This window comes from Plectropomus leopardus, chromosome 9, assembly GCF_008729295.1.
Source record: "Plectropomus leopardus isolate mb chromosome 9, YSFRI_Pleo_2.0, whole genome shotgun sequence".
Classification (NCBI taxonomy): Eukaryota; Metazoa; Chordata; class Actinopteri; order Perciformes; family Serranidae; genus Plectropomus; species Plectropomus leopardus.
This window is the reverse complement of record NC_056471.1, coordinates 22,998,754-23,025,611: the sequence shown is the minus strand read 5'-3', so window position 1 is coordinate 23,025,611 and position 26,858 is coordinate 22,998,754. Positions and strand designations below refer to the sequence as shown.

The 26,858-nt window shown below is 38.9% G+C and overlaps 2 protein-coding genes across 4 annotated transcripts; one reads left to right on the top strand and one right to left on the bottom strand.

Moving 5' to 3' along the window:
• Nucleotides 1-3,602: 3,602 nt before the first annotated feature.
• zbtb33 (zinc finger and BTB domain containing 33) lies at nt 3,603-8,790 on the top strand. Its single transcript, XM_042493094.1, has 2 exons — nt 3,603-3,711; nt 5,300-8,790. Exon 2 carries the CDS (start codon nt 5,302-5,304, stop codon nt 7,168-7,170), a length of 1,869 nt encoding a protein of 622 aa, XP_042349028.1. The 5' UTR covers nt 3,603-3,711; nt 5,300-5,301; the 3' UTR covers nt 7,171-8,790.
• Nucleotides 8,791-9,300: 510 nt separating this feature from the next.
• On the bottom strand, nt 9,301-22,369 carry tmem255a (transmembrane protein 255A). Of its 3 annotated transcripts, none has more exons than XM_042493458.1 (10): nt 22,082-22,369; nt 18,953-19,095; nt 17,737-17,799; nt 15,277-15,366; nt 13,266-13,331; nt 13,020-13,105; nt 12,775-12,846; nt 12,262-12,424; nt 11,987-12,133; nt 9,301-10,980 (listed from the first exon to the last, which is right to left on the bottom strand). In XM_042493458.1, exons 1-10 carry the CDS (start codon nt 22,137-22,139, stop codon nt 10,834-10,836), a joined length of 1,035 nt encoding a protein of 344 aa, XP_042349392.1. In that variant the 5' UTR covers nt 22,140-22,369; the 3' UTR covers nt 9,301-10,833. The 3 variants fall into 3 exon arrangements, with proteins under 3 accessions (XP_042349392.1, XP_042349395.1, XP_042349394.1); XM_042493461.1 differs by having other exon boundaries at nt 9,301-10,977; XM_042493460.1 differs by lacking the exon at nt 12,775-12,846.
• Between the last annotated feature and the right edge of the window lie 4,489 nt (nt 22,370-26,858).

The following is a 26,858-nucleotide window of genomic DNA, read 5'->3' as shown; positions in this document are numbered from 1 at the left end:
ATTAAGAAACGGTCCTCCGCAACTTTTCATGCACATAGTTCCGCTTTTACTTTGACGCGATAGTTTTGGGTTGTTTTTTGTTTTTCTTTCTTTTTGTTTGTTTGTTTGTTTTATTTTTTATTAACAGTTTTGAAAACGGTACATTTAGTGGTCAATACGTAAGTTTACAAATAAAAAATGAGCTAAGTCAAAACCAGACAGACCAAAAAAATAAAATAAAATAAAACAGTATGAACACACAGAGAGATTTACCTAATTCGTTATATAATAAAGTTGTAAGATACGTATTAATTCATAGTTGGGTTATTCTTTATTACATAATTTTAAGTTTGATATTGTTTTGAGATATTTAATTAGATGTGTTTTTATAGTATATGGGGCAATTTCTTTAAAAATATATATTTTCTTTTAAAAATATATATATATATATATTTTATGAATGTAAAATTCAGCTAAAATAATGAGCAAATTATTTTATACTGTTCATTCATGGAGACATTTTGATTTTTTTTAAAAATATTACTAATGAATCATGTTCTTTGAGTTAATCAGGTTCTTATATTTTCTCAATGCATACTCAAAATGCATGTCCATTCAAAATTCACATCGTTCCCATAACGCATCTCCAGATGAAAGTCCAATGTAAGTAATGACTGCAGCCTTTCAAAATACCTGGGATATGTAAGAATTTAGGTGCATTGTGTTTTTTGTACAGATAACATACAAACAATTTGGGAGAACAGCCTGAGTCTAACCCAATGACGAACCAGTACAAATTTCCGTCTGTCTCCTCCTTTGCGGCTTTAAAACATCTATTCAGTTTAGTCTGCACTAAATTGAATCAGTGTCTGTTTGAAAGAGAGACTGAATAATTAATAAATAATTAATCGATATAGAAAAATAAGTAACCACCATAAAGTTTCACAGGCCTCCATTTGTGCTGCTTTAAGGTTTACCTGTTCTCTGACCTGTCCGTGACACTGAATGTGACACATAAAAAAAATTTTTTAAAAAAAAAAACAGAAAAAAATATAAATGCACACAGAAGGGTATACTCATCTACTGCAGAGCCGTACACACAGCTCTGGTCTACCAGCAATGAGAATGAAATCTAGTCTATTTTTAAGCAAGTTTGCCTGTGTTTAAAAAAAGCTTCAATGATAGACTACTTTCTAAATGTAAACAAGATTTTAGACATATTAAACACACAAACAACGGGATTATTGTCTATAATCATGTAAATGTCATCCCTGTTTAAACTACACATCGCAAACAAGTGGGAAAATTTTGTTTCAAGAAACATTAAACTTTCACAAAGACATCCAACCATGGACATAAAGTTATGTGTATTTACATTACACTTGATTGATCCATGTGAGAGCAGGCAGCGCGCGCTCCCGCGGACGGCAATCAGTTTCTGGCAGACGATTACTTATTGGCACGTTACCGGAAATTCAAATCATTGCGGACTTTTTAAATCCTAGCAACCACGCTGAATGAGTGACCTCGAGACGCCACACAACAGCACCGCTACACTGTGAAGTAGTCCTGCAGACACGCGCTTAAATAGCTCAGGAAAACAGGATGTCTTCTTCATTTATAGTGAAAAGAAACATGGAGCCACTGAACAACAAAGTCAGAGAGGCCGTGGCGTTGGAGTGTTTTTTCACAGAGTTAAATGCGACCGCTACGTGCCTCATCTGCAAACAGAAAGTGTTATACAAGGAGTTTAATATGAAGCGGCACTACGTCGCTAAACACGCAAGAAGGAGTATGATTTATACAAGGGACGGAGGAGGAGGATCAAATGCGATGAGCTTCATGCACACTTCAACCGCCCATGGGGATTTCAACAGGCCCCGGTGAGAAAAGAGACTGTGAACCTCGACAGAGAGCCCCAGGTATATCCATTTATTTTATTTAATGTGTGATGGTAACAGACACTTTTATTTTGAAGGGTGTGAACCCACAATTTCCTCCCACTCTCTCTGCTTGGTATCTCTTCTGTATTCACTTTTGTCCTCTTAAGACCCCAGTGATTTTTTTTCGGCTGCCTATAAAAACTTAGATCTGGGTGCATCCCATCACACAGCAGCGTTTAGACATTTTTCAGTTGTTTGCTAGTAGACATAAAGGATTAGGAGGCGCCTTCACACAATACAAAGTCAATGGGAGCAGGGCTTGTAATTGAAAAATAAAATAAATAACATTAATATTTGTTTTTACTCTACATTACTATGATTAATAGTGTAATTTTGGGGATTTTTTTTAATTTGCAGGTTTGTACTCTCTTAAACTCCCTTCAAACTCCAAAGATGTAGCAGGATTGAGGACAAATGTAATTCAGTTTTTTAAACTTTGTTTAAAAATGACTAAATCTACCTTCTATCTCCTTAGGGTATTTAAATTAAATACAAAATACAACAATTTAAAGTTGAATGTCCATCCCCTAAGCAACATCAAAAAACATAACTTGCTTCTCAGTGCTAAAAAAATTATTTGAAGTGCCTCCCCTACTTTACTCCACCCTCTCCCTTATAAATATCCAACAGTCCCTTGAAGGCTAGCAGGGAGTGCTGTTTGATTTAGTGTCTTACATACATGTTGCATTCAAAAACAGACATGTTACATAAAATTTGGGATCCCTACCCGAACTATGTACAAGCTGGTGTCTCTAGCATCATGCTGCAGGGATTTTAATGTCCTTTTGAACATGATCATTTTAACTTCTGGTGTTGAATTACTTAATTACTCCATCGAGGAAGTGGGTGAGAGGAGGACGTTGGCTAAGCTGACATCCATCATGGACAACCCCTCTCACCCCCTTCATGAGACTGTGGGAGACCTGAGCAGCTCCTTCAGCAGCAGACTGCGGTACCCACGCTGCAGGAAGGAACGCTACCGCAGGTCCTTCCCTCCATCGGCCATCAGGCTATATAACACCAGCCTGAGCCAACAATAACCTGGACTCACTGCAATCAAAAGTTTCTGCCAGTTGCATCTTGCACATGTCACTTTTTTCTCTTTCAGTTGTATTTTAAAAATTGCCCCTGCCTAATTATCCTTATTACTATTTATTACAATACAACAACAGTGCTCCCTCATTCTCCCACATTCTTACCTGCATCTTGTTTAATCTGTATATCTTTGATTTTTTTTCTGGTATATCTTTGATTTTTGTATTTAAAACTGTACATTTTTTTCTTCTTCCTGATACATGCCTAGTTTTGCACTTTTGTATACTTTATATTTTGTATATATAGATATTTTATTTATTTTTTTTCTGTACACACGTCTGCTATGACAAGTTAGTTCCCCACAAGTGGGATAAATAAACGTGTCTAAGTCTAAGTCTAAGAATCTGATCTGTATATTTTGTTTGTTTGGTTTGTTTAGGCTTTTGTACCTTTTTTTTCCTCCCATGGGCGTTTCATGATGCATTCTATTTGTAAAAGAGACTAAAATGATCAATATATTGCCAAAAAAGTGTTTTTTCTAGTATGTCTTGTGATGGTATTCAGTTTTAGTTGTGTGTGGTTGTTAATCGGACACGACGGCGACTCCTTGTGGCTGCACAATCAATGAGGCTGTGCAGCTGGAGGGGGAAGCTGTCTGTTGTTAGCCATTGTCTGTAACGTTAGCCAGTTAACACTCACTACAGCCAGCGGTGGCGGTCCTGCTTAGTCTTGGCAGTAAACATCAGGGTCGCAGGTAAACAAAATACATTTTATGTGCAGACGTTAAAAGTAGCAAGATCGTACGTATTCATTGGGGTGTTGTATCTGACGCTAGCATGCTAACAAGATGCTAAACATTAGGCCGCGCTGTCTCATTAGGGAGGAAGAGGAAACCCTGCTAGCGCTACCTTTGTTAGCTAACAACAGCGTTTTAATATTACTTTAAACACATCAAAAGCAACAATTATAGATGTGTGCGTGGTTTATGTTAATATGCCAGTTAAAGATACATATATGTAATTGTGCAAGCGTGTAGTTTTCACGCGGGACTAATATTTTAGCTACAACTTTATTAGCATGTAGCTAATGTCATCTAATGTAACGTTATTTTGGTTCCTGACATATCTAACATTATGACTATTTGTTTTGCACGACGACAAACACTAATGATCACAGTCACGATAACTGTTCCCGTTTGCATTAATTACTACAACATGACCCTTTCCAGAACTTCAAAGTATCTTCTCTGCTAATACTTAAGATGCAATCGCACCTAATCTGTCTGATTTACAGGGCAAAATCATCATAATCCGTTTTCACTTACAAGGAGTTTGCCTTGGTGTTTGCTGTATACAATATACATACTGAGAGGAAATACAAGGGAGTACAGAAAAAGTCAAGAATATAGGTAAAATATAGAAATTACAGTTGAAGATACAAATATATGTTAAACCATATGTGTAATAGGCCTGTAACTGTTTAAGAACGAGAGAATTGTGAGTTATATTGGGATAATAGTCCAAAATGTGCATTAATGTATAAGGAAAGTTGGTTATGGAGTGTGTCTGTGTCAGTGGGGTACCTGATGTTGTTGATGAGGTCTGCTGCAGATGGAAAGAAACTGTCTTTGAGGCATGAGGGTTTTGGACCTAATGGACTGATGTCTCCTGCAGCTGGGGATAGACCCAAAAAATCTTTAGCTGTTAACACATCCAACAGTATTGTAACAGTACCGTTCAGTGTTATTTTGTTCACCACATTTTTCAGTGTTGGGAAACTAAGTAATAGGAACTATATGGGGTACTTGAAATCTGTTTCTGTGGTGTCAGACGACAAGGAGGTTCAGCACAGAAAAGCCAAGTACATATTTGTGTCACAGATATTGGCATCAAAAATCTTTTGTTGGTCAGATATAATGCACAGCAATTCAAAAGCAGTTCAAACTACAGCCCATATGACCCTGAACTTGAAACAACACCTCATTAAGACAATTTCCACATAAACAGACATTAAAACCCTCATGGATGTTGGACTTACAGTTGGCCTGTACACTCACTGTAAAATGCAGTGTTGCACAAACAAAAGGAAACAAAGTCAGAGCTGGTTTGTTGTTAAAATTCCTTAAACTTTCTGGACTTTTCACCCATTTACTGCTGGGGCGTCAAACATATTTGACTCATAGAACTGGAAAAACAGCTGAATAACAGCCAAACCCTTTAACTACATGTTTTGTTGACACACCTAATGATATTCTGCATGTCACTGTAATGCAGTTAACTGACTTCTCTTGAGCATTTAGAAATGTGATTCTGATTTCTTTCTTTTTCTCTCTCTCTTTACAGCCATGCCAAGTCTAAAGCTGATATCTGCGACTGACACACAGTATTCAGCGGCTGTGCTCAAGTCTATGAATGAGCAGCGAAATCATGGATTATTCTGTGATGTCACCATCATCATACAGGACAAGAAATTCAGAGCTCACAAAACAATCCTGTCTGCCTCGAGTACATATTTCCACCAGCTCTTCAGTGTCGCTGGACAAGTAATCGAGTTAAACTTCATCAGAGCTGAAATCTTTGAGGAGATTCTCAACTACATTTACACCTCTAAGATTGTCCGTGTTCGGTCCGATATGCTTGAGGAGCTCATCAACGCCGGACAGATCCTGGGAGTCAAGTTCATTGCAAACCTGGGGTCACCGTTATCACAAGTCAAGGGTCTGCCTGGTCTGTCCAAGGAGACAGAAAGCAAAACAGAGATGATGCCCATTATCACAGAGTCTTTCTCCATATCTGCAGAGGAATTCAATCAGACCAGCAGGCCTGGAGGGAACGACGAGGACTCGGACAGTGATGTTATGTTTGTTTCACAAACAGATGCTCAAACCAGAGCAGCCGATCAGAAAGCCTCCGGTGAGGTTATCGATTTGGATACAGCTGATACAGAAAGTGCAGCCACAACACCGAATGAAGAATCAAATCACGCAGCTTCAAAACCGAATGAGAAAGCCAAACCCCCCATTAAATCAACTGCTGTAAAGCCTCCGAGCATCACCTGTCCAAACCCCACTTTACCCAACAGCAGCCCCCTGCACAGCCCAGACAGCAGCTCCAATAACTCGTCTTCTCCTGCCAGAGTTTCCTCAGGAAGTGCTCCCACAACGCCAGCCAGGTCAAGCAGTCTCACCCCCGAGCCCTCGAGTGCCTCTCAGTCCTCTGAAAGCAATGATATAATGGGAGTCCACAAGAAGCAAGTGTCTGCATCATCTCAGCAGGGGGATTTAAAATTAAGGATTTTAGATGTAGATGACAGCCAGAAAAATCAAACCAACAGTCCCAAATCAATTATAGCAGCAAAAAAGACAGTGACGCTCAATACAGCCACAGAGATTGATTCAATTTCATCAGGCTGTAAAGTATACGCCAATATTGGAGAAGATACTTATGACATTGTCCCAGTGAAGGAAGATCCAGGCGAAGGAGGCTCTAAAGCCAGTAAGGGGAAGAGATCGTTAATGGCAACGCCATTGAAGCCTTTTGATAAATCATCCGGGTCACAGAAGACCAGCCCGAACAAGAAGAGGGCCAAAACAGAGCTCGAGGATCATTACGAGCTTATCATGGATGGTAAGACTTTCTATGTGTGCATTGTCTGCAAGCGCCCCTACGTGTGTTTGACTAGTCTCCGCCGTCACTTCAACACCCACTCGTGGGAAAAGAAATACCCGTGTCGCTACTGTAACAAGGTGTTTGCACTAGCCGAGTACAGAACTAAGCATGAAATCCACCACACAGGAGAGAGGAGGTACCAGTGCTTGCTGTGCAATGACATGTTCATAAACTACCAGCTACTGTCCACTCACTGCAAGCAAGTCCACAACCAGGACCCCAGCGGGAGGAAAGAGAAGGACGAAACGGACAACAACTTATACCGACTCCTGCCATGTAAAACAGTGCAGATGAGGCCGTACTCGTGGAGCACTGATGGGCAAGGAGTCCCCGTCATATCGGAGGATGGCAGCGTGCATCACATAACCAGCGTCAGCGAAGACGTCCACTCCTCCACCCAGAGCAGGATGTTAAACTGGGACGACATCTTTATCGAGCCTGATGCTCACATGCCATCTGAGGCTCACCGCCGACCGGGGTCGGCCATGAACAGTCCTCCGCAGGGAGCCACAGAGTTTGACTTTGTTATACCAGAGACCTACTGAGCAGCACTCGTTGCTCTATTATCTGTGCCTTTTAGGTGCCCCCCAACCCCCCGCCCTTTTTTCCTCTTTGGTTTCATGTCAACAGTGTTCTATAATTCTCAATAGTGTCAGCCTAAGGTACGGTCACATTAGCCTCTCTGTTTAATGAAATTCATGGTGTAATATTGTACTAGACATGGTGATGATGCACGCTAAGATTGTGTCAGGAGAGTGTTTGAATTTGTCAGTCGTGCCGTCTTCAGTTGAAGTGGGAGGGAGTCAGCTAAGTGTTACAGGATGGAAGAATAATGTGACCCTACCTTTGCTCATGTTACTCTGCTTGTCTAATAGCCTTGATCTTTTTTATCATTGGACTAAATGATAGTCACATTAGTACAAATACATAGAAGTGTTTCACACACAGTAAGGTAAATATCTAGTTCATATGAATCATGCAAAAATGTAAAACTTTGCCCCCCCCAAAAAATAGGGCAGAGTTTGAGACATAATTCAAAAGCTATAATAAAATCATGCGTTATCAGCCAGAACATCTTGGTTACACGATCTGAAGCACAAAGCATCAAAATGAGACATTTAGCTGGTGCTCTCTTGTTGTCGGTTACAGACATTAAGCAGCCTGCTGGGCTCCATTTCATCAAATGTAAATGGAGTTTACAGATTTGACAATGTGAAACCTCAACTGATGATCTTGTGGGTAACCAGGTGTCGTTCTGTTTCACAGGAGGCATTTTGTGCTATCAATTTATTTGTGTAAAAATAAGATGTGACCTATAATAAAATTCAGTTGCTGAAATTTGAATTTTGTCATTACCAGATGCATCAATCATGAGTTTCAGCCTGTTTTTGAAGATCAGATGGAAAGGTTTCCTGAGGACTTATCAGTCTTAACTCCCAGTTATGGCTACATTGACTTCTGTACAAGATAATGTTAAAGGAAGATAAGCAATGGTAATTTAATTTTTCAATCGTTGGAAAAACAATTATGGTTTCCCCCCCTCATTAAACACCTTTTTTGTTTTTGATACACCTGCTCATTATTTTATTTTTAATGCTTGCAATGTTCCCTAAATGCCATTTTAATGCAAAATCTGCTGGCTACATAGAGTAGGCAAGAGATTTTGCGTACAAATGTGATGTTAAGAGACGAAAATTGAGGATTATTTCAGTCCGTACATATAGCACTTAGTGTTGGAAAATGCAGAAGATTTTTTTGTAATATTTTTACTTTTTCACTTGTTTTACTTTTTACATTGTGTTGAAATGTAGTGATTGGTCAGTATGCATAAAAGTAGTGCTAACATGGGGATCTCTACTTAATGTCATTCAATAAATGCAGGATTTGTTTTAAATAACAGTTTAACATAGGTGTTTGATGTACAGTACATTGTGTTAATCCTGCTTTTTTTTTCTTTTTCAACTGTATCAGATGTATTTATTAGGTTTATAGCGGTAGACAAAATCAAATAGTTATCAAATACTCGGTTCTGTTGGCAATGTACAAAATGTCCCTCTCTGTCAATTTGCAAAGAGGATATCCTGATGGTAAATAAATTATTCTTTTACTATTTTAACTTAACTGTGTTGCACTACCAGCATATAAACATCTGCTATTTTATCTATTGTGGTGTCTCGTCTCTTTTAAATGAACACGGCAGATTCACTTTGTCTCTGGTAAAGTAAAAATAAGTCTGAAAAGGTGCTAAAAAATCCAGTCTAGACCTGATAAGAGTTGGACTCACTACAAACCCATTAACCGCAGTCACTAGATCAAAACAAAAGTAAAAAAAAACAACTTTTTTTAAACACTGCGTTAAATCATGGCAATTTTGCTGATTTTATTCAGTTAACCCTTTGAAACTTGAGCAAATTAGCATGATTTCATTCAAAATCATGGGCAAAAGGCTTTTAGCAACTTAACAACAAACAACCCAATAATTAGCAAGACATCAGTAAAACGTAACAAGACAATTAGCCAAAAAATAGCAGAAACCGAGAGGAAAAAACACAACAAAACAAAATAAGAAATGACCTGGGAAAAAAAGAAAACATGCAAAGAAAAATCTGTAACATTATTTTAAATATATAATAATAATTACAACTCTAGTTTTCTGAGAATGGGGGGGGGGGATTTGTTTGTACATAGCTGGAAGAAGCTGGAAAAACCCACAATGAAACATAACACAGACAAACTTTTTATACTTTGTTGTTTCTTATTATTTTTACTTTTCAGTTGATTATTGGTTTCTTGTCTGAAAGACCCCCAAACCCCGTGTCATGTTCCCCGCTCCCAAAGTTGCAACAAAACCTCCACCCTTGTGCTCATCAACTAAAGTTTTGGTAGTTAAGACTTTGACCTGCAGATGGTGCTATGTGCAAACTAAAGGCTCACCAACCTTTTTTCTTGAGAGGGGCCATGATCTGCACCAAATTTCATGGTGATCCATCCAGTTGTTGCTGAGATGTTTCCGTTTGGGCCAAAGTGGTGAACCGACTGACTGACTGGATCGCTAGTTTGGCTAAAAACAAACACACCATCTGAATTACACAAAACATTTTTTAATGGCAAGACAAAAGGAACTGACAATCAGCCCCTGAGAATGTGTTGTTTAAATTATAAAAAGCAGTGATTAAAGCTGACAGAGACCCGTCTTACGGACATGGACTACCTTTACTCTTCTTCACTCTTCCTCAGTGGACGACAGTTACTTTTCATGATGTCCCATCTCGTGTCAGTGAATCCAGCACCGACTGTACACACTTGGCCATAATAGTATTTACTCCTGACAAAGACAGCACATAGATGTGATATTGCGACTACTTATAAAGAGAGATGATATATGCTTACCTGCTTTACAGCTTTGAGTGAAAATACAATAAATAGGGTTTGGACTGTAACTGTTAACCATCTTTCCTTAATAAGTTATTACTAACTACTGCGATACCATGATCTGTTTGTATACCTAAGGCTTAACTGTTAAAAGAGCATCTGTATATCATACTGCTGTACATACATTATGAGCATGTAATACCTCCATTACTGCTAACTCTGCCTAATTATCTGCTAAAGAAAGCTTGGGCCTACACCTAGTCTTTAATTAACTAGCTTATTCAGTTTGGGGAACAGACTGAAGCTTTCATGTAACTGGGGTGAGATCTTACATGAGGGTCGTAGCTGTGGTCATCAGTCCAGATCCTCATAGTGCAAACAATGAGGACGTTATCACCTGTGACACTCGAGGCTCGAAGCATTTACAATATGTACTGAAGAGAGATGGACATAAAGCATGAGCTGTTGAGTTTTTGACCCTGTACAGAATAAGTCATGGTGACCGGAGCTGCAGCGCTGGAAGTCTGTTTGCATTAAGGCAGATAGATGTGTAAACAGTCCTGGCTTTGAACTGGTTGTCTCTCTCTAGATGTGTTTATGTGCACAAACACACACAGTGCAGGCATGAGTGTGAGTGGTGCCCAGGGAGACAAACACTTCTTGTGCTGGGATGAACTCAAAGTTAGTGTGCTCCGTGGCCTTCCTCCTCCTTCTCACCACCTTTTCTTCAGCACAGTTCTCACAGATTGTGAGGAAAAGATCTGAGGACATGTGCGTGCAAACCATTCAGTCAGCATCCAACAACCGACTTTCAGGTGTCTTTGCTCGAAGCCATCTTACGGGCTGTACGGCGGGGGCTTCTCATCAGGATGGTTGTGAGGAGGAGAGTAGCGTGGAGGGACCATGGTGGGCCACAGGTGGCTGGCTCCAGACTGGGAGTCATCCGATAGGCCTGAGGAGTCGGGGAATAAGTAGGAGCCCTGCTGGGAAGACGATACATTTATCACAATTATCTGTTAGTTTTTGTTTCCATCTTTGCCTCTTAGGAACAAATAAATTGATTGAATATACAGAAACCAAAGGACATAAATACAAAATGGAAATAAACAAAGAACACAGAAATTCTGACACTTTGGGTCCTTAATGTCACCTTTCTCCGAGACAGAGGTCGATAAAACTCAGCTATGAAAAGAACCAGTTTTGGCCATAAAAGAAAAAAAAAGATCTGGAGCTTAAATACATAATTGAACCTCATACTTGAGATAACACTAGGTTAACACTAAGTCTAACTTCACCTATCACCATTACTAATGGGTCTAAATGAGCATTTATTATTATCTTCTACCACAGGGAGGCTACACTGCAGAGGGCTATTTCTGTTTATAATGTATTTAAACTTATCCATTCACACATTGCTAAATTCTCCAACTTTTTTTCCTATTTCAGATTTGTAGTTCATAGCTAGCTTTGCTCGTGAGACTTAGGAGCAGGCATTGCTATTCAGGTTTGGCGAAATTTAGAGGAAAAGGTGCAGGCCGCACACGTACACAGCACTTTTTATCTATTTATTAGTTTTGGTTTATGGAAGCAGAAGGCAAAATCTGAAATTCTGCTTTCTTAGTAAAGTGTTGTAATTTTCTGCAGACGTACCACCGTATAGAGAATATTTTTCTTGTTTACAGTAAGGGAAGAATACTGACGGATAAATGTAAAGTTTAACAGCTAGACTGCTGCGCGCATGCATTTGTTCCCTGTTCTGTCAGAGCTCATACACAATGGCGTGGGAATCAAGTATTCCTTTATGTTACCGTATATTTTAGGTCAAAATATTGCCCCATTCATTTCACGTACAAATCCTTTTTCAAAAAACATAATTTTTACAGAAACCCGTCATCTGAGTGCGACATCACTGATAAAACAACAGCCAATAATAAATCAGTTACTGCTCTGATGCAGACAAAGTGCTGCAAATTCAAAGTGTCTCTGTACCTGCAGGTCGTAGGCAGTGTAAGGCGGGAGGCAGGGGGCAGTATTGTAATATGAGTTGAGGGAGGTGGTGGGTGGAGGAGGCTGTGAGGGGACTGGCGCTGTAATGGCCTCTGGTTCAGATGTACTCTCTGAGGCAGCAGAGGGAGTCTGACAAGGACATGAGCAATATTGATCAGTTCCTATCAATGCAAACACCAGACAACAAAAAAAAAGCCTTTACATCAGCTCACACTGAAATGTGTCAGAAGCCGTCTTCTGTTCTTTGTTGTACCCACCATGTCTTTGAAGCCTCCCAGCACTGCAGCAGTAATGATACCCAGAAAGAGGGCCACGATGTTGAGGATGGTAGCAGACCACAACAGGTGATAGAGGTGCACCACGTCCTGACAGCTCTTCACATCCGTGTATTCATGGTAGCCTCCAATCACCTCTACACGGCTGGCCCAGTGGGTGGGACAGAGAGGGAGAAGGCAAACAGTCAAGCCACAAATGTCACAAAAAAGCTTTCAATCTTGTATTCGGGACACAATGTAAGACAGACAACATATTTTGATTTATAAAGATAACTGAGTATATGAGAGCTAGAGACGCAGAGGACATGGGTGGGTGTTTGGTTGGACACAAAAAGGACATGCAGAGGCAATGGCACCCTATAAACACATTTCTATGGTGATTTACATCAGAAAAATTATGCAATTACTTTAATCATCACTTATTTAAAAAAAAACAAAAAACAACATAAGTTGATCATTGATGGCCAACATGGTTCTAGAAAAAAAGGGACCTACTTCCAAATCATGGATGATTTCCTAAACTTTTTCAAAACATCTTTATTCTGAAGTCCCATAAGAGGATGTTCTCTGAAACAAAGGTTAAAAGAAAAAGAAACATTCTTGTTCTAATACAATCAAGGTTGCAGAGCAAAAAAATCTCCCACAAAAATGGCACAACGGTACACGATAAAAATCCAAACAATCAAAGCAGCACAGCAAAGTAAACAGCCACTGATTCAGAGGTTTGTCGGCGTACTCACTTCCCGCAGTTGTAGAGGTCACAGCAGTAACAGGTGTTGCCCTTCACACGCAGGTTACATGATGTGCGTGATGTCTGACAGGGTACCTGAAGGGCAAATATTATATCACGGTCCCTTCACTTTGAGACGATTCAACAATGTCCCTGTACACCTTCAAGGCTAAACACCTAATTACAGTTTAGGTCACACACACTGAGGGTGAATTCATTAAATTTCTGTGAACAGAGAGTGAGATATGTTTCTTACATCACGTTCAGATGAAATCTCACTGGAGTGATACTCACAGCGGCCAGCATACAGAGGCCTGAGGTCCTGCAGTACAATAAACATTTTTATATATTTCACTGCACAATTCATCAATGGTCTACTTACAAACACGTTAGAAAAATGTTGGAAGCAACAAAAAAAAAAGAAAACAGGGTCAAGAGCTCATATTTGATAAGTATTGCATGATTAACGACTGCAATGTTAATCTTGACTATAGGGGGGAAACTACATCAATCAAAGCCCTCTTAAAAAGGTAGTACGCTGGATGATGAGTCGGTCAATTAATTTGTGGTTATTGGATCAATTACAGATCTGTTTGGTAATACTGTATGATAACTCACTTAATCATGAAATAGATGGTAAGAACTTTAAGGAAGCTCATGCATTTTTTATTTTTTGTTACATAGCATACATAATAAAAAACAGTTAGCAATATTTTTTCAAATTTTTATTATCATTTAAACCCTGTTCGATTACTGTGCTAGGAAAAACTATGGGTACATATTGTCCAGCATGAACCAAAGATGCAGGTGCAACATGCAACGTTGGTTTGTTTCATTTTTCGCTGGTATACAGAGTGAGCGTGTAGCAGTGGTGCTACTGGTCCCTTGTCCTCACCAACAGTGACACGGACTCAAGCACAAATTTCATAGACAGGCACATTTGATATGGTTTTCTTATGCTTACATGAGGCGTTGGCTTTGATATTATTTCAATTTTTATGCAAACAAAAAGTGCATATTTTTGGACGTTTTTAGCTTATTTTAACAATACCGTGATAATACTGATGACCATGACCTATAATCATCAATATTAAATATTCATACCATTTCATCTCTACATACATTGGCTCTTAGAATGCTTGTTTTAGATCAATATTGAGTATTAATGAATGTTTGGGAGAAAATTACCTTCACACAATCCCTGTAAATAAAACTAAAACTAAAAACTTTGAAAATGTTGCCTGTGTAGTATAATGCTTTGGCCTGGTGCTCCAAACAAACATGAATGAATGAATGAAGCACTTTGAATGCAAATAATCAATTTTTCATATAATTTATCAACTAGAGATATTATGATTGATGGTAAATTATTATTAGTGTTTACTGAACACTTAAAACATGAATGGTCCTATCTGGGAACAGTGTTTGGTTTGTCCGTTTTGGGCTACCCTTGAAACGGCAGACTCCATGGAAGAAGGCCCACTTGGTATGTGAATACAAACTAAAGATTTTAACTAAGGAAAGCACAGTGATTCTTCAGGTTATTATAAACTCATTATAAACTCAGTCATTGATATTATATTCCATTTCTGCCAATAGCTGTCCCTAAATCCCGCCCACTGGACCTTTAATTGCACAGCCTATGTGTCATGAAGAAAATGTGATTTAGTTTGAAAAGTAAAACTCTGACATAGGTAAAAGCAACAAAAAAGTACACACATGTAACAAAGGTGATACTGTATAACCATCTGACAGCATCACATCATCTGTCACTGCATCATATTGCTTTTTTCTAATTTTCTTTCAATTAACAGTGAGCATCTTTGTAGTTTAGTGTACAAAAATGTGTCTAAAAAGAAATGCACCATTTCCCATCTCACTGACGCCACTGGCAAATGAAAACCTGCTAATGGTGCTGATCTCCTTTTTCACAGAGCCACAACGTATTTTAGCATAATTGTTTTAGAGTGCATTAGTGGTTATTTATTGTTTTGAGTACTTTGCATCATGGAAAATAATCTTGCTCTACCACAAAAATGTGTTTGTCTTGCTGAGAGGGGTGCAGCAGCTACTACATAGAGCCTGTACGTGAACCGTGTCTTTACACAGGGGCATACGTTTTACTGTATATCTGCTGCAGACAGTATATTAAGCTTTAATGGGCATGGCATTGATTAATCAGCTTGTTATAGGTCGGGCCATGAGTGTTATCTGTATTCATAATTTATCAGTTTGGTTAAATAAGTAGAAGCTTCAGTGATACTTACAATGTGCCTCGCAGCAAACACTCCATCGACAATAGCACAGCAGAAGGCAGCCACCACTCCGAAACTGATGAAGACGATAGACGCCACCAACTGTGAAAGAAAACACAAGCATCATCAATCTTCATCAAATTTAGAAGCTCAACTAAAACTTGCACTACTCAAATCACTTCCTCTCACCATTCTGTATTGGGTTACATTCTCAGCATTAATCTGTATCATCCTGCACACGTGCTTCTCTTTGAATATGAATACTCTGAATGGGATGAAGGTGGAAGGGGCGGTGTGGGTAAAGGACAAAAGTGACAGAGCGCCGTGGCTGACACATAGCTCCAGTGGTGATGGTGGCTGGCACGGTGCCCAGCTCTTTATGAGCAATGCAACCCTTAATCCCCCACCACCCCCCTCCCCACCCCCGTGTTTGCTCAACTCTCTTCCTTTCACTTCTCAATGAAAGTAGTATGTATTCAATTACATATCACCCCACCCTGTCTGCAGCCAGCCCAGCTCACAGGAGGGAGGCAGTGCAAGTGACACAACAGATCCAACAGCTAGAGGTAACAGGGATTTATGCCTGCACCAAGATTTCTATAATGCTGACATGGATACATCCAGTTGCATGCGACTGAAAACCAAGGGATGAGCAGCAACAAATTTTATATTTAGATAAGTTAGTCAGGCTTGTCGTTCTTGTCTTTTTTTACTCTGATGTGCTCCTCCATTAACTCACCATTTCCTGACAAACTAACAACGGTTTTCGCTAATTTAATTGAAACATTTCTGTGTGTGTGTTTTTATTCTCTGTGCTCTTCATAATGAAAGGGGGTTAAAGAGACTTAGCTGGAAAAACTTAATGTCACAGCTATGATGCAATCAGGATTTAGCAACATTTGAATTAAAGTCTGATGACAGCTGTGGGGGTTGATTGCTGATGTTGCAAAGCCTCCATAAATCAAATCGGAAGAAACCACAACCACACAGTGCAGATGAGGCAGGCTTTGAGTGTAAACTCTTACTAAATATTCCAATTAATACTCTCTCCTCTTACCTGTAGTGTTATTTGTTAGTCTAGATTTTTTGGGTGTGGGTTGCTGAGTGTTGGAAATATCAACTGTAAAAATGTCTGCCTTGGAACTAGAAAAACCTAACAGCAATGTCTCTATACAGAAATCATGGCCCGGTTACCCAAGGTAATCCACAGACCTTGTTGTGAGCAGTTTTATGGAGGAACTACTTTCTTTCTACCTAACTATACCCGCCAAACACATCACAACACAGAAAGAAATGTGCATCTCCTGCTAGCTCATCCAGCACCACTGAGCTAGCCCAGGTCACAGCTCAGCCGAGGAGACGGCAACTTTGTTTACACCTCACACAGTCACGAGTTTCTCGTCCATGATTAGATGCACACTTCCTTCTGTGTTGTGATGCGGTCTGCCGGTGTAGTTCGGTAGAAAGAGAACTGTTCCTACATGAAACTGCTCACAACAAGGTCTGTGGATTATTTTGACTGACTGTTTAATGATTTCTGGAAAGAGACATTGCTGTTGAGTTTTTCAAATGCATTTTTTTGGTACTTTGAGCAACACAAGGTGAGCACCATCAAACATCAAGATGTTCCTAGTATAAAAAAATATATTTAGTTATTCTACTTACCTCACTGAAAACTTCAGCTGCTGATTATTCTCTCAGTTAATTACTAACACTAAACATCCAGCGCAACAGTCCAAAATCCAAATATATTCAATTATCTATCATACAAGATGAACAACACCGGCTAAATATTCCCACTTGAGAGGTTATGGTTAATGAATTATTGGCTTCTGTGCATTAATACTGAATGAAACAATGAACTGATTATCAAAATGGCTAATTTTGTGCTGATCAACTAATTATTTTAGCTCTACATAAAATGTAAAAACAATAAAATTATGTGGTTTTTCCAATGCCCCAAACTCTAAAATATTTCAACACATTTCATTCTAAGTTATAACATTTTACGGGGAACAACATATCAGGGACAGCGTGCTGCTACATGTCATGGCTTGGTCAGTTGTGGGACTGCAGGCATCCAACCTCTGCTGCGTTATGTGAAAAGGTGCCAAGGTACAAACTCATTCTTCATGTCTGCCCTGACAGTCCTTGCCCAGCACCTCCCACCTGCTGCCCTCATCTGCAGTTTCCTTCCCTACATTCCAGTGTGGACATCTATCCTCCTCCACTTACACCCTGGTTCTATTTCTGTCTCCGTCTCTCTTGAAGCGCAGGATACTTGCTCCGATACCTAAGCTTCCTAAGGCCGAGTGGGACTCACAGTCTGGGTTGGGTGTGCTCTGTCTATTGTCACATTAACAACATAATCAGGCCTGTAGGCTGCCGTAAGGTAATTGGGACTGATGCACGGTTTAATGACAGTTTTCTGAGAGTGATCTCAATGCACAGAGGTAATATAAATCCTCTTACCATCTGCCTCTTGTTCTCTATCAAGTGAGCACCAATAATTCCCAGAAAGGAGCCAAAGCCCAACTGAAAAAGAGAGAAAATAGCTGTTAGGGCATTTATCTAATTAGACTATAAAGCTTTGATTTCATAGTCCAGTGAGATAAATCAGACGTTAAGTGTTTGTGTCAAGCCCTGAGGGAGGCATTTTAGGATATTTACAATGTTATTAACAATTCACTTTTATAGATTTCCAATATACATTTCAAATATCTGTAAATCTCTGTAATATTATTATTCACATTTTCAAATATTTACAGAATATGCATTATAACGTATGCCAACATCTGCATCCCACCAATCCAACCCCAATAACAATTCTCCAATTCTAACTCCAATAACAATTATTATTACTATTATTACTGAAACAAATATTATAAGGAATGCAATTAAAAATGTAAAAAACTCATGTGCTAACTCAATTGGTGACTCTAAATTGCCCTTAGGTGTGACTGTGAGTGTGTATGGTTGTTTGTCTGTATGTGTCGGCCCTGTGATGGTCTGGCGAACTGTCCAGGGTGTACCCTGCCTTCCGCCCAATGACAGCTGGGATTGGCTCCAGCCCCCCCGCGACCCTTACGAGGACAAGTGGTTACAGAAAATGACTGACTGACTGACATGTGCTAAATCCAAAAATAAAGTGAATATGTGAACTGTGATTATAGTTATCAGTTGCAGGCGTCACGTTATATTTCCACGGTCTAAAGTGTTTACACAGTACCAGAAGCTCTGAATGGTGTATCGGAGCTTCCAACTTCAAATGAAACATTAGCTCCAAAACCTCTGTCTATCTCTTTATACTTAATGATTTCAACTATGAATATGATGACTTTGACGTCCTAGAAGAAGAGGCATCTTTAGAAATGTAGCCGACGTTCAGTGGCTGCTTTCCTGCCCCCTCTTTACTTAAGGCAGAATGCTAAAAGCAGAGTACTGTGAAGAAAACACATTTACGGACTGAGATACTTTACCTCACTCAGCCTCTAATGACAGCGATGCTGAATAATGAATGTGGGGAAAATTCACCCCTCAGAGACCTTCAGTAATAAGGTTCATCATGAATCCAGGAGCGGAAAGAGTTGGCTAAAAACTCTCTTGCTTCACTCACACCTCACTCGTTATGAACCCTGACAGTGGACAGGACTGCTGCTGTTGCACGCAGGTGTGAATGTGCACTCACAATGACTCCTGGGTAGTAGCCGCCCACTGTGATGTTCTGCGTCCTGGTAGTCGCTGCCAGGCCAAAGATGAGGATGAGCACGGATACGATGAGCAGCAGCACCGTCACTATTATGGATTTCCTCTTCCTCCTCTTAAAAGAACCTGCAAGACAAATGAGCGAACATTACTGCTGTGACGTGAACGTGGAGGTGATGAGGAAGATGAAGCCGCAACTAGAATCCACCACAAATATTGATCAAAGACCAGTGACTGGATAGGATTTTCTCTGTCACATTGACAATCAGTGGCCAATTCTGTTGAGGCAGTTATCTCTAAAAATGACATTAACTTCTTCTGATGTTTATGATGGAAAAACTCTAGCTTGCAAGCCAACATTTATGACATCCTTACATATTCCAAAAATAATGTGTAGCCGTTTAAAATATTTTCCTAGTTTCTACCCGAACAACACATTTAAGAATTACAGCATATTTACCAGTAACAAACAAATTGTCATTATATTTAGTGGCTTTTTCTAGTCTCTCTAAGTTTAATTGCAGGGTGTCAACATAGCTGAGGGTTAAGATGATCAACTAATCGCAACATTAAAGAGCTGTTTAAAAGGACAGACCACCTCAATTATGAATTTCAATATCTTATTTCCATGGTTTAGGACAGTGCAGTTAATATTTGTGAACATGAGCATTTCTCTCTCAAAGCCACAAACCAGAGAAGTAACTCTCATACTTGTGATGTCATCAAGTATTAAGTCTGGTGCTGCTCCATAGATATGTGTCCCGAGCTTTGAATCGGTCCACTCTAGAGAGTTTGAGTTGACAGATTCTTCAGGTATTATGAGACGAATCAGCGTCTGTTTAAATAGCAAACAACCAAAGGTGGCAGTGGAGGGGACTCAATTAATCAATCAGTGCCACAGGCAGGACTAATGTCATTGTCAAGCTGTTTTTAAGCTGTTGTCAAGCGGTGCGTTGGAACCAATGAGTAGTTATAACGACAATGGTGAGCACTTTTAGAGAGACACTGCTATCGAACCTGTCCTTAATCAAATACTATTAAAAACTTGGGGAGTTCATTGTGCAACAGTACACACAAAACATTCAATACTGAGTACTAATAATATAATCACAATTTCTATAAAAATATACTAACACACATAACAAAATATACATTAAGCTAAAACAAAATATCTTTGATTTCAAGAGGTTTTCCATTCAAGTTTCAGATAGATGGATGAGATTTAAAATACATATATATGATCCTCCTTACTGCTGGCTGAAAATCATCTCTAACAACATCCATGGTATTTTGGTGAAGTCAAACATTATAAACTGAGGAGAGAGGGGAAGGAGTGGCCAGTCATTTTAGATGCTGTCTTAACTATTTTCTCTAATGCGTTTGTTTCAGCAGTACTGATATAGAAAGCTCTATCTATTCTCCCTCTTCCTGTTATTTGTTGCGCAGTGCTCAGAAAGCTCATCACGACATCGTCACTGACTAATATTCATCCACGTCACCTCTATGATCTGTTTGATCAGTTTTTGCAAACAGAGCTGGCAAACCACAGACAAACGGCATGGCTACTGAATTATGAGGCTCCAAACTGGAGCTCAATAAAACCTCATAACTCATTGAACAGGAAAAGCGAATGGTTTCTGTCGAACTGTCTCAACAGTGTGACTGCATAATGACGGCCCCTGACGTCAATTATCTAGAGATGCATGTCCAGCTGGGAGTTATATTACAATAACAATTTTATGGTGATGGGACTACATTTCCTCTGGGATTGTGTTAATTGCAATTCTATGTTGGTAATTGTTTTCATTTCCTGGTCTCAAATGCTAAATTATTGTTAATTGAAACATGTATGTGGCTTTTTCCCATAAGTGAAATCAATAATAAATGTCTTGTTTTCCTATCATATCATGTCCCTTCAAACTTAATCTAAAAGAACAAATTATTTAGTGCTACCTTGTAGGGTTAAACATCATATAAAATGTCAACATTTTTGCCATTTTATATACCATCTGCTTGTCTATCTTAGTTTGACACAAAAACATTTTCGACACATTTGATGCAATCAATGCCCTCAGGCTGCATAACTAGATTTGTTCTACCCGAGACCAGGGGACTGCACGCATACAGTCAAGGTAAACTATTTTTTTCATGCAATGGTCAATATTGAGATTTTTGGGCCATTTTGCTTCCATGTCTTCTTTAAGAGACATGGTAGGAAAACATCCAATATACACATTAAAGTGGTCATTTCAGATCAGATTTCTGCTCTGTAAACTCATGCAAAAGGTGCACATTTATTGAGATAATGCTTTGCAAATTTAAACATAACATTTCCAAAAGCTTGTGGTACAAAAAAATAATTGTTTTAATCAAAGCAATTTTCATGGTGATATCTAGCACTTTTTTCTTTTCTTACCCTGTTCACCTAGGGTGTTTCTCAACTATGGGCATGGGTTATTTTACTTACAGTAAATACTGCCCATGTAGAAGAAAGATTACTTTTGTTTAACATCACTCACAAACTGTTACAAAAGTAGCTCTCTGAAGATTACACCATGTAAAAGTTACATATGGTCTGTGTGAGGTAACCGCTTCAATATGATTGTAACGCTAAGATGTGCCTCTTAGACTCTTGTAGACTGAGAACAACAATGAACAATCTACTTTCTAGTGAGAATTATCTTTTATAGGCTGCACTAGTGTGCAAAATATATATTTTTTCCAACGTGAATTTATTCCTTTCAGTGTCACGGTAGCAGTCAAGCGTCCTGCTAAAATCAGTGTCAGACAGTTAACCATCAGAGCCAAACATCCAGGCTCATGTGGACACTCAACGTCGCTGCACCTGCAGTGACGCGCTGCGGCCTGGACCAGAAAAAACAACGGACTGGTGATGCATCGACTGTTTTTGTCTGCTTTGTGACGAGAAAAAAAAAAGCTACTGTTTTTATCCGACAAAAACACCAAATGTGAATGATCTAAATACTAACCTTGGTGTAATTAAAATACGGTTTCAACGTTCAATAAAAATTTCCGCAGTGTGGTAAAACGGGTTTATTATTTCATTGGTAAAACCTGCTGCAGACACGCCGTTGACCTTGCACACACCTACCCATGCTTGTTTCAGAGAGGGTCAGTCCGCTGGATTGGAGGCTCTGAGGCGGAGGCATGCTGGCTGGAGGATGGTTAATGCAGTCCGCAGGACGATCCTCTTGCAAAATTAAAAAAAAACAAAAACAGCACAATCACGACTCTATGTTATTCGCTATATATTTAAGAGCTACCAGTGAACAATCGTGAGCTAACGCAGACGGCGTGTCCGCTTGCTGTGGCATTCTCTAACAACAGTCCTCTGTCCCAGCAGAGCCCGAGTCCGTCTCATTTACATCCCGGCAGCTGCTCACACGTCTGTCGGTCTCCGTCCTCACGGTGTGTCGGTGTCTGGATGGTGGGTCTCTGCTGCTGCTGCTGGCTTTATGTGCGCATGTCACACACTCACTAATACTCAACAAACAAAGTACTCTCGCAGCCGTTACTAGTACTTGTCTTAAAGCATGTGTAACGATACTTAGCGAACATACTAGCTGTCCACCGTCACTGTTAGCCCTCCACATTCGTTACAAAAATAAAATGGTGACTCTTGAGCGTAATCAAGTTGATATTCTCCAAATATTGTCGTTTCTGTCGATGAAATACATTCACTAAACTTTACGCCATTTTTTAGGAAAACTAGCTAACATAACATTAAGAGTTAATGAGTACGTGACCATTACACCACGATGTTTTTCTACTCTTAGTTACAGACATGTCAGTAGGTCACAAAATGAAATTTTTAAATGTGAGACAAGTGATATAGTTGCTATTTTACCAATACCATGGACTCTATGTATAACCTTCTGCCATCTTGAAGATAATTAGCTAACACAACTTTAATGGTAAGGAACCATTAAACCGCAATGTTATTTATGAGACATCAAAAATGTCTAGACATTAAAAATATTAGCAATAAATATAGTTGATATTATTCTTATACTATGGTCTCTGTGGACAAAATGCACACATTCACTAAATTCCCTACTATGTAAAACAATTAGCTGAGCTAACTAATGGTTAACATTGAAGCTAATGTGAGAAACCCTAAGCGACTATAACAGCATATGCTCGTTGGTCACAAAATGTGAGAGTAATAAATGTAGTTGGTATTTTCCTAATACCATCGTCACCGTCTGTAAAATAGATATATATTCACCAAACTTTTCGCCATTTTTAATTAGCTAACATAACTTTAACGGTTAACATTCCTAGCTAACTTGCCCGTTACACTACCGTGTCCGTTACAAACCTGCCAGCAGGTCACAAAATGAAATGTGCAAGTGTGCGAGTAATCAATATAGTTGATAGTATTAATCAAATATTATCGCCTCTGTCGATAAAATACAGGTAAACATTCACCAAACCTTCCGCCATTTTAAGATAACTAGCTATAGCATGACTTTAACGGTTAACAGGCTAACCTCAGTGTGTTACCGTTACACCGATATGTTCGTTACTTTCTGTTACAAACCTGTCAGCAGGTCACAAAATAACATGTTTAAATGTGAAAGTTATCAATATAGTTGATGTTTTCCAAATACCGTCGTGTCTTTCCATGAAAAACATTGTCAACAAATCTTCTGACATCATTTTTTATATGTATATAATTAGCTAACATGACTTTAACGGTTAATTAAACGTCCCAAGCTAGCGTTTCAAGAGAGGCTGGACGGTTTTTAATTTACAACAAATAACAAATGAAGTAATGGGAATACACGTTTAAAAGTAATCTGTAACGAGTTACTACCATCCAGGCTCACCACCAGGGTTCACCCAGGAATAGAAAAACAGCCTGTTTTGCATCACACAAAGTCAAATATTGATTATTATGTTTAAATTCCGTTAATATTAGTGTGTGTGAGATTGTCTTACATGGATGTGGAGCTTCTGTGGTGGGAGACTGTAGTATTTCAGGGACATCAGGGACATCAGGGACATGTTCAGGCCGAGCATCGAGCGCCATCATCTGTCTGAAATATAGCGTTGCATTCAGGAGCTGCGAGAGACATTCAGGGAGCAGCAACATGCTGCCTTCAGGTACGTCTTTTAAGTGAAATTAAGTGGACAGTACAATGTTTTGTCTTGTAGCTGCATTAAAAGAAAATTGAAGTTAAAAGAGGCTGATAATGCAGCTGCAACAAAATTCAAAGAGGTGAAATAATCACAAGAATGCATATATATATATCCTGGTTAGTTGTCGTTTATATTTAATTTTTAATGTGAGGGTAGCTGTAAAAAGAGATATTTCATAGTTGTTTGATATGCTTTACATGTCTAACATCTTACCATTTAGAATAGTTTTATCGTTTCAATGTTTTCTGTACATTAGTATAAGAAACTATTTTTACTCATGACCTTTCACCTTGTATGTTAATTTTTTTTGAAGACCCAAATAAAGAGTTGGGGAAAAAAGAATGCCAAAATAAAATAAGAAAATATAAATAAATATTTTTTCACCCTGGTTTTAATTTTATCTGCCACATTGACAGGGCTGTAGCCTCTGTTTTTTTTCCTGGGACTTTGGCGGTTTCAACAACAAAATAACTAAATATATAAGATTCTGTGTTTCCCTGTCAGACCTTTATGGTAACCCTGGTCCTGTTAAAAGGTGTTTGAAACACTTAATATAGGGGAAATAATACTGAGTTATTATATCAGCTTTATTGTTTAATTATTTAAAACATACATAATAATGTTATCAGAATCACACACTTTCTCACTAACACAAAATTAATATTGAAAATTATTATTAAGTGTACACATACTTGTAACTGAGACAAGGACAGAGACGTGATAGCAAAATAAACCAAATATATTTATTGAATTAATGAAAATAAAGAAATGTGCAAGGACTGCAGCTGCTGGGGAGGAAAGGAAAAAGTTAATAGACAAACAAATACTAATGAGGGGAATAAAATGACTTTATTACAAATGATCTAAAAAGGCCTGGATACTAAATCTAAAACCACAAATTGAATATAATGCAGTCCAACGTATAGGCTTAACAAAACTAAGGAAAGTGAGCCGAGGCCACTTGCAGAGAGGCAGGCGACACTGAGGAGTGCCCAGGAGGTGCTGTCACCTACTCACCTCTCATGTGACACAACAATCCTCACAGCAAAAACAGTGCAATCTACCCTCGAGTCCCAGTGCTCCTACTTTCATGCATAAGGTGAAGGGACCTCACCATGAGTGCCTCGCCTCCCAACAAGATGGCACTCCAACAGAATTAAAAACAACCCAGCTGGTTTAATCTTAACAAATTAAGTGCAAAACTATAAACCAAGCCAACATAAAAAGCTAAACAAAGGGCAAAACAAGAGTTATAGTAAAAATGTAAATGGGCTAAAAAACAAACAACCAGCAGCAGATTAACCTAAAGAAAAAGAAACACAAACGTTAATAGGGTTAACCATGCTTTTTGCTAAAATGTGTGTTCTGGTAGCTACGCAGAATCACTAAGCAGGTCAACTGGTTATTCCTCATGCATCCAGTGCAGCCACCGAGCATCAAAGCTGCTTTAAACAAAAAGCAGGCAACTACGTGTGCAGAGAAACAGTTTGAATGTCCATATAAAGTTAATTCTCCGACACATACCTGCTGCAGCACATCTACCAGCCACAGCCATGGTAGAAACCAAACAACTGAGCTCTGCCAGCAAGGGCGGCATATAGTCAGACCCTGATTAAGGGAGCCTTCAGGGAGGAGTGAGGCCTGAGGCTGCATTCAACAGCACTACATGCTTTCTCTGATAAACTGAAAAGAGGAGCACCTGATAGATCCATGACCTCACCATACATGTATTTTGTAGACTTTGTGAGACGGTTGTAGTTACAGTGAAAGACTTGAACACATCACCCCTTTATTTTCAAATTCTGGACATAGCTCTGTTCACACAGTCTGATAATTAAAACATCAAAATATCTGATGCACATTTTGTTATCCTCATTACTTTATGTTTAGGGCTACATTTTAAGTAATAGAAATCCTGCCCAGAAATCCTATTCTCATTAAAATATTTTTTTCTTTCTCAAAAACTGACATTAAATTCAGTGATGAACTCCTCTGGAATTTGCAAAAGTAACGTTTGTTCGAAATCAGCAGAGTGAATTTTCTGGTGTGTAGGTGGACTATTACTATTACTACTATCGATTGAGCAAAACAGGTATCCAAAATTATTCAGACTTAACACTCATCAAATCTGTGGTCAGGTGAGCTCAAACTAGGAGAACCACGAAATGTCCTTAATTATAATATGCATTTAAGACTTTAGTCTGAGAAGTTGTTCTTGTGACTTTATTTTTTTTTGTTTTTGTTCTGGTGTTTGCTTTATTAGTACACTTATGCAACAGAGTGTGTTTTGGCTGACGAGGCACATATCTACATGTTTGATGCATTAATGTGTTTATATCAGATAATTTTAAATAAACATTGTTTAAAAAAAAAATCTGTGGCCAGGTAATATTCCAGCATAAGAGAAGTGCACATGCATGTTTACAGGGGCCCAGCAGCTCATTTGTGCCGTGGGGCCCTGTATCAGGTAAACCCGGCCATGCACAAATTCATGTGTGTAATCACTTGAAGGGGACAAAGCACTGAATAAACAGCCCGTAGTTATCGGTAAGAAGCAATGAAGGCACTTTTAAATTACACAAATAAAAAGAATGAGATCAATTCTTCATGAATTAAAGCTTTCTATAGGCTTTTGCTCCAAAATGTTCTGCTGATTTTTGCTGCCAGTGTAAATGTGGAGGTAAGAACTGGCCATCACTGTAAAATACACACACATAAAACAC

Bases quoted from the DNA above. Each gene is read 5' to 3' on its own strand.
- zbtb33 (XM_042493094.1), top strand. From the start codon at position 5,302: ATGCCAAGTCTAAAGCTGATATCTGCGACTGACACACAGTATTCAGCG.
- tmem255a (XM_042493458.1), bottom strand. From the start codon at position 22,139: ATGCCTCCGCCTCAGAGCCTCCAATCCAGCGGACTGACCCTCTCTGAA. The intron at 13,106-13,265 runs GTAAGAAACATA...TTTGCCCTTCAG, and splicing joins AGATTTCATCTGAACGTGAT to GTACCCTGTCAGACATCACG. The intron at 12,847-13,019 runs GTGAGTACGCCG...CCTTTGTTTCAG, and splicing joins GACCTCTACAACTGCGGGAA to AGAACATCCTCTTATGGGAC.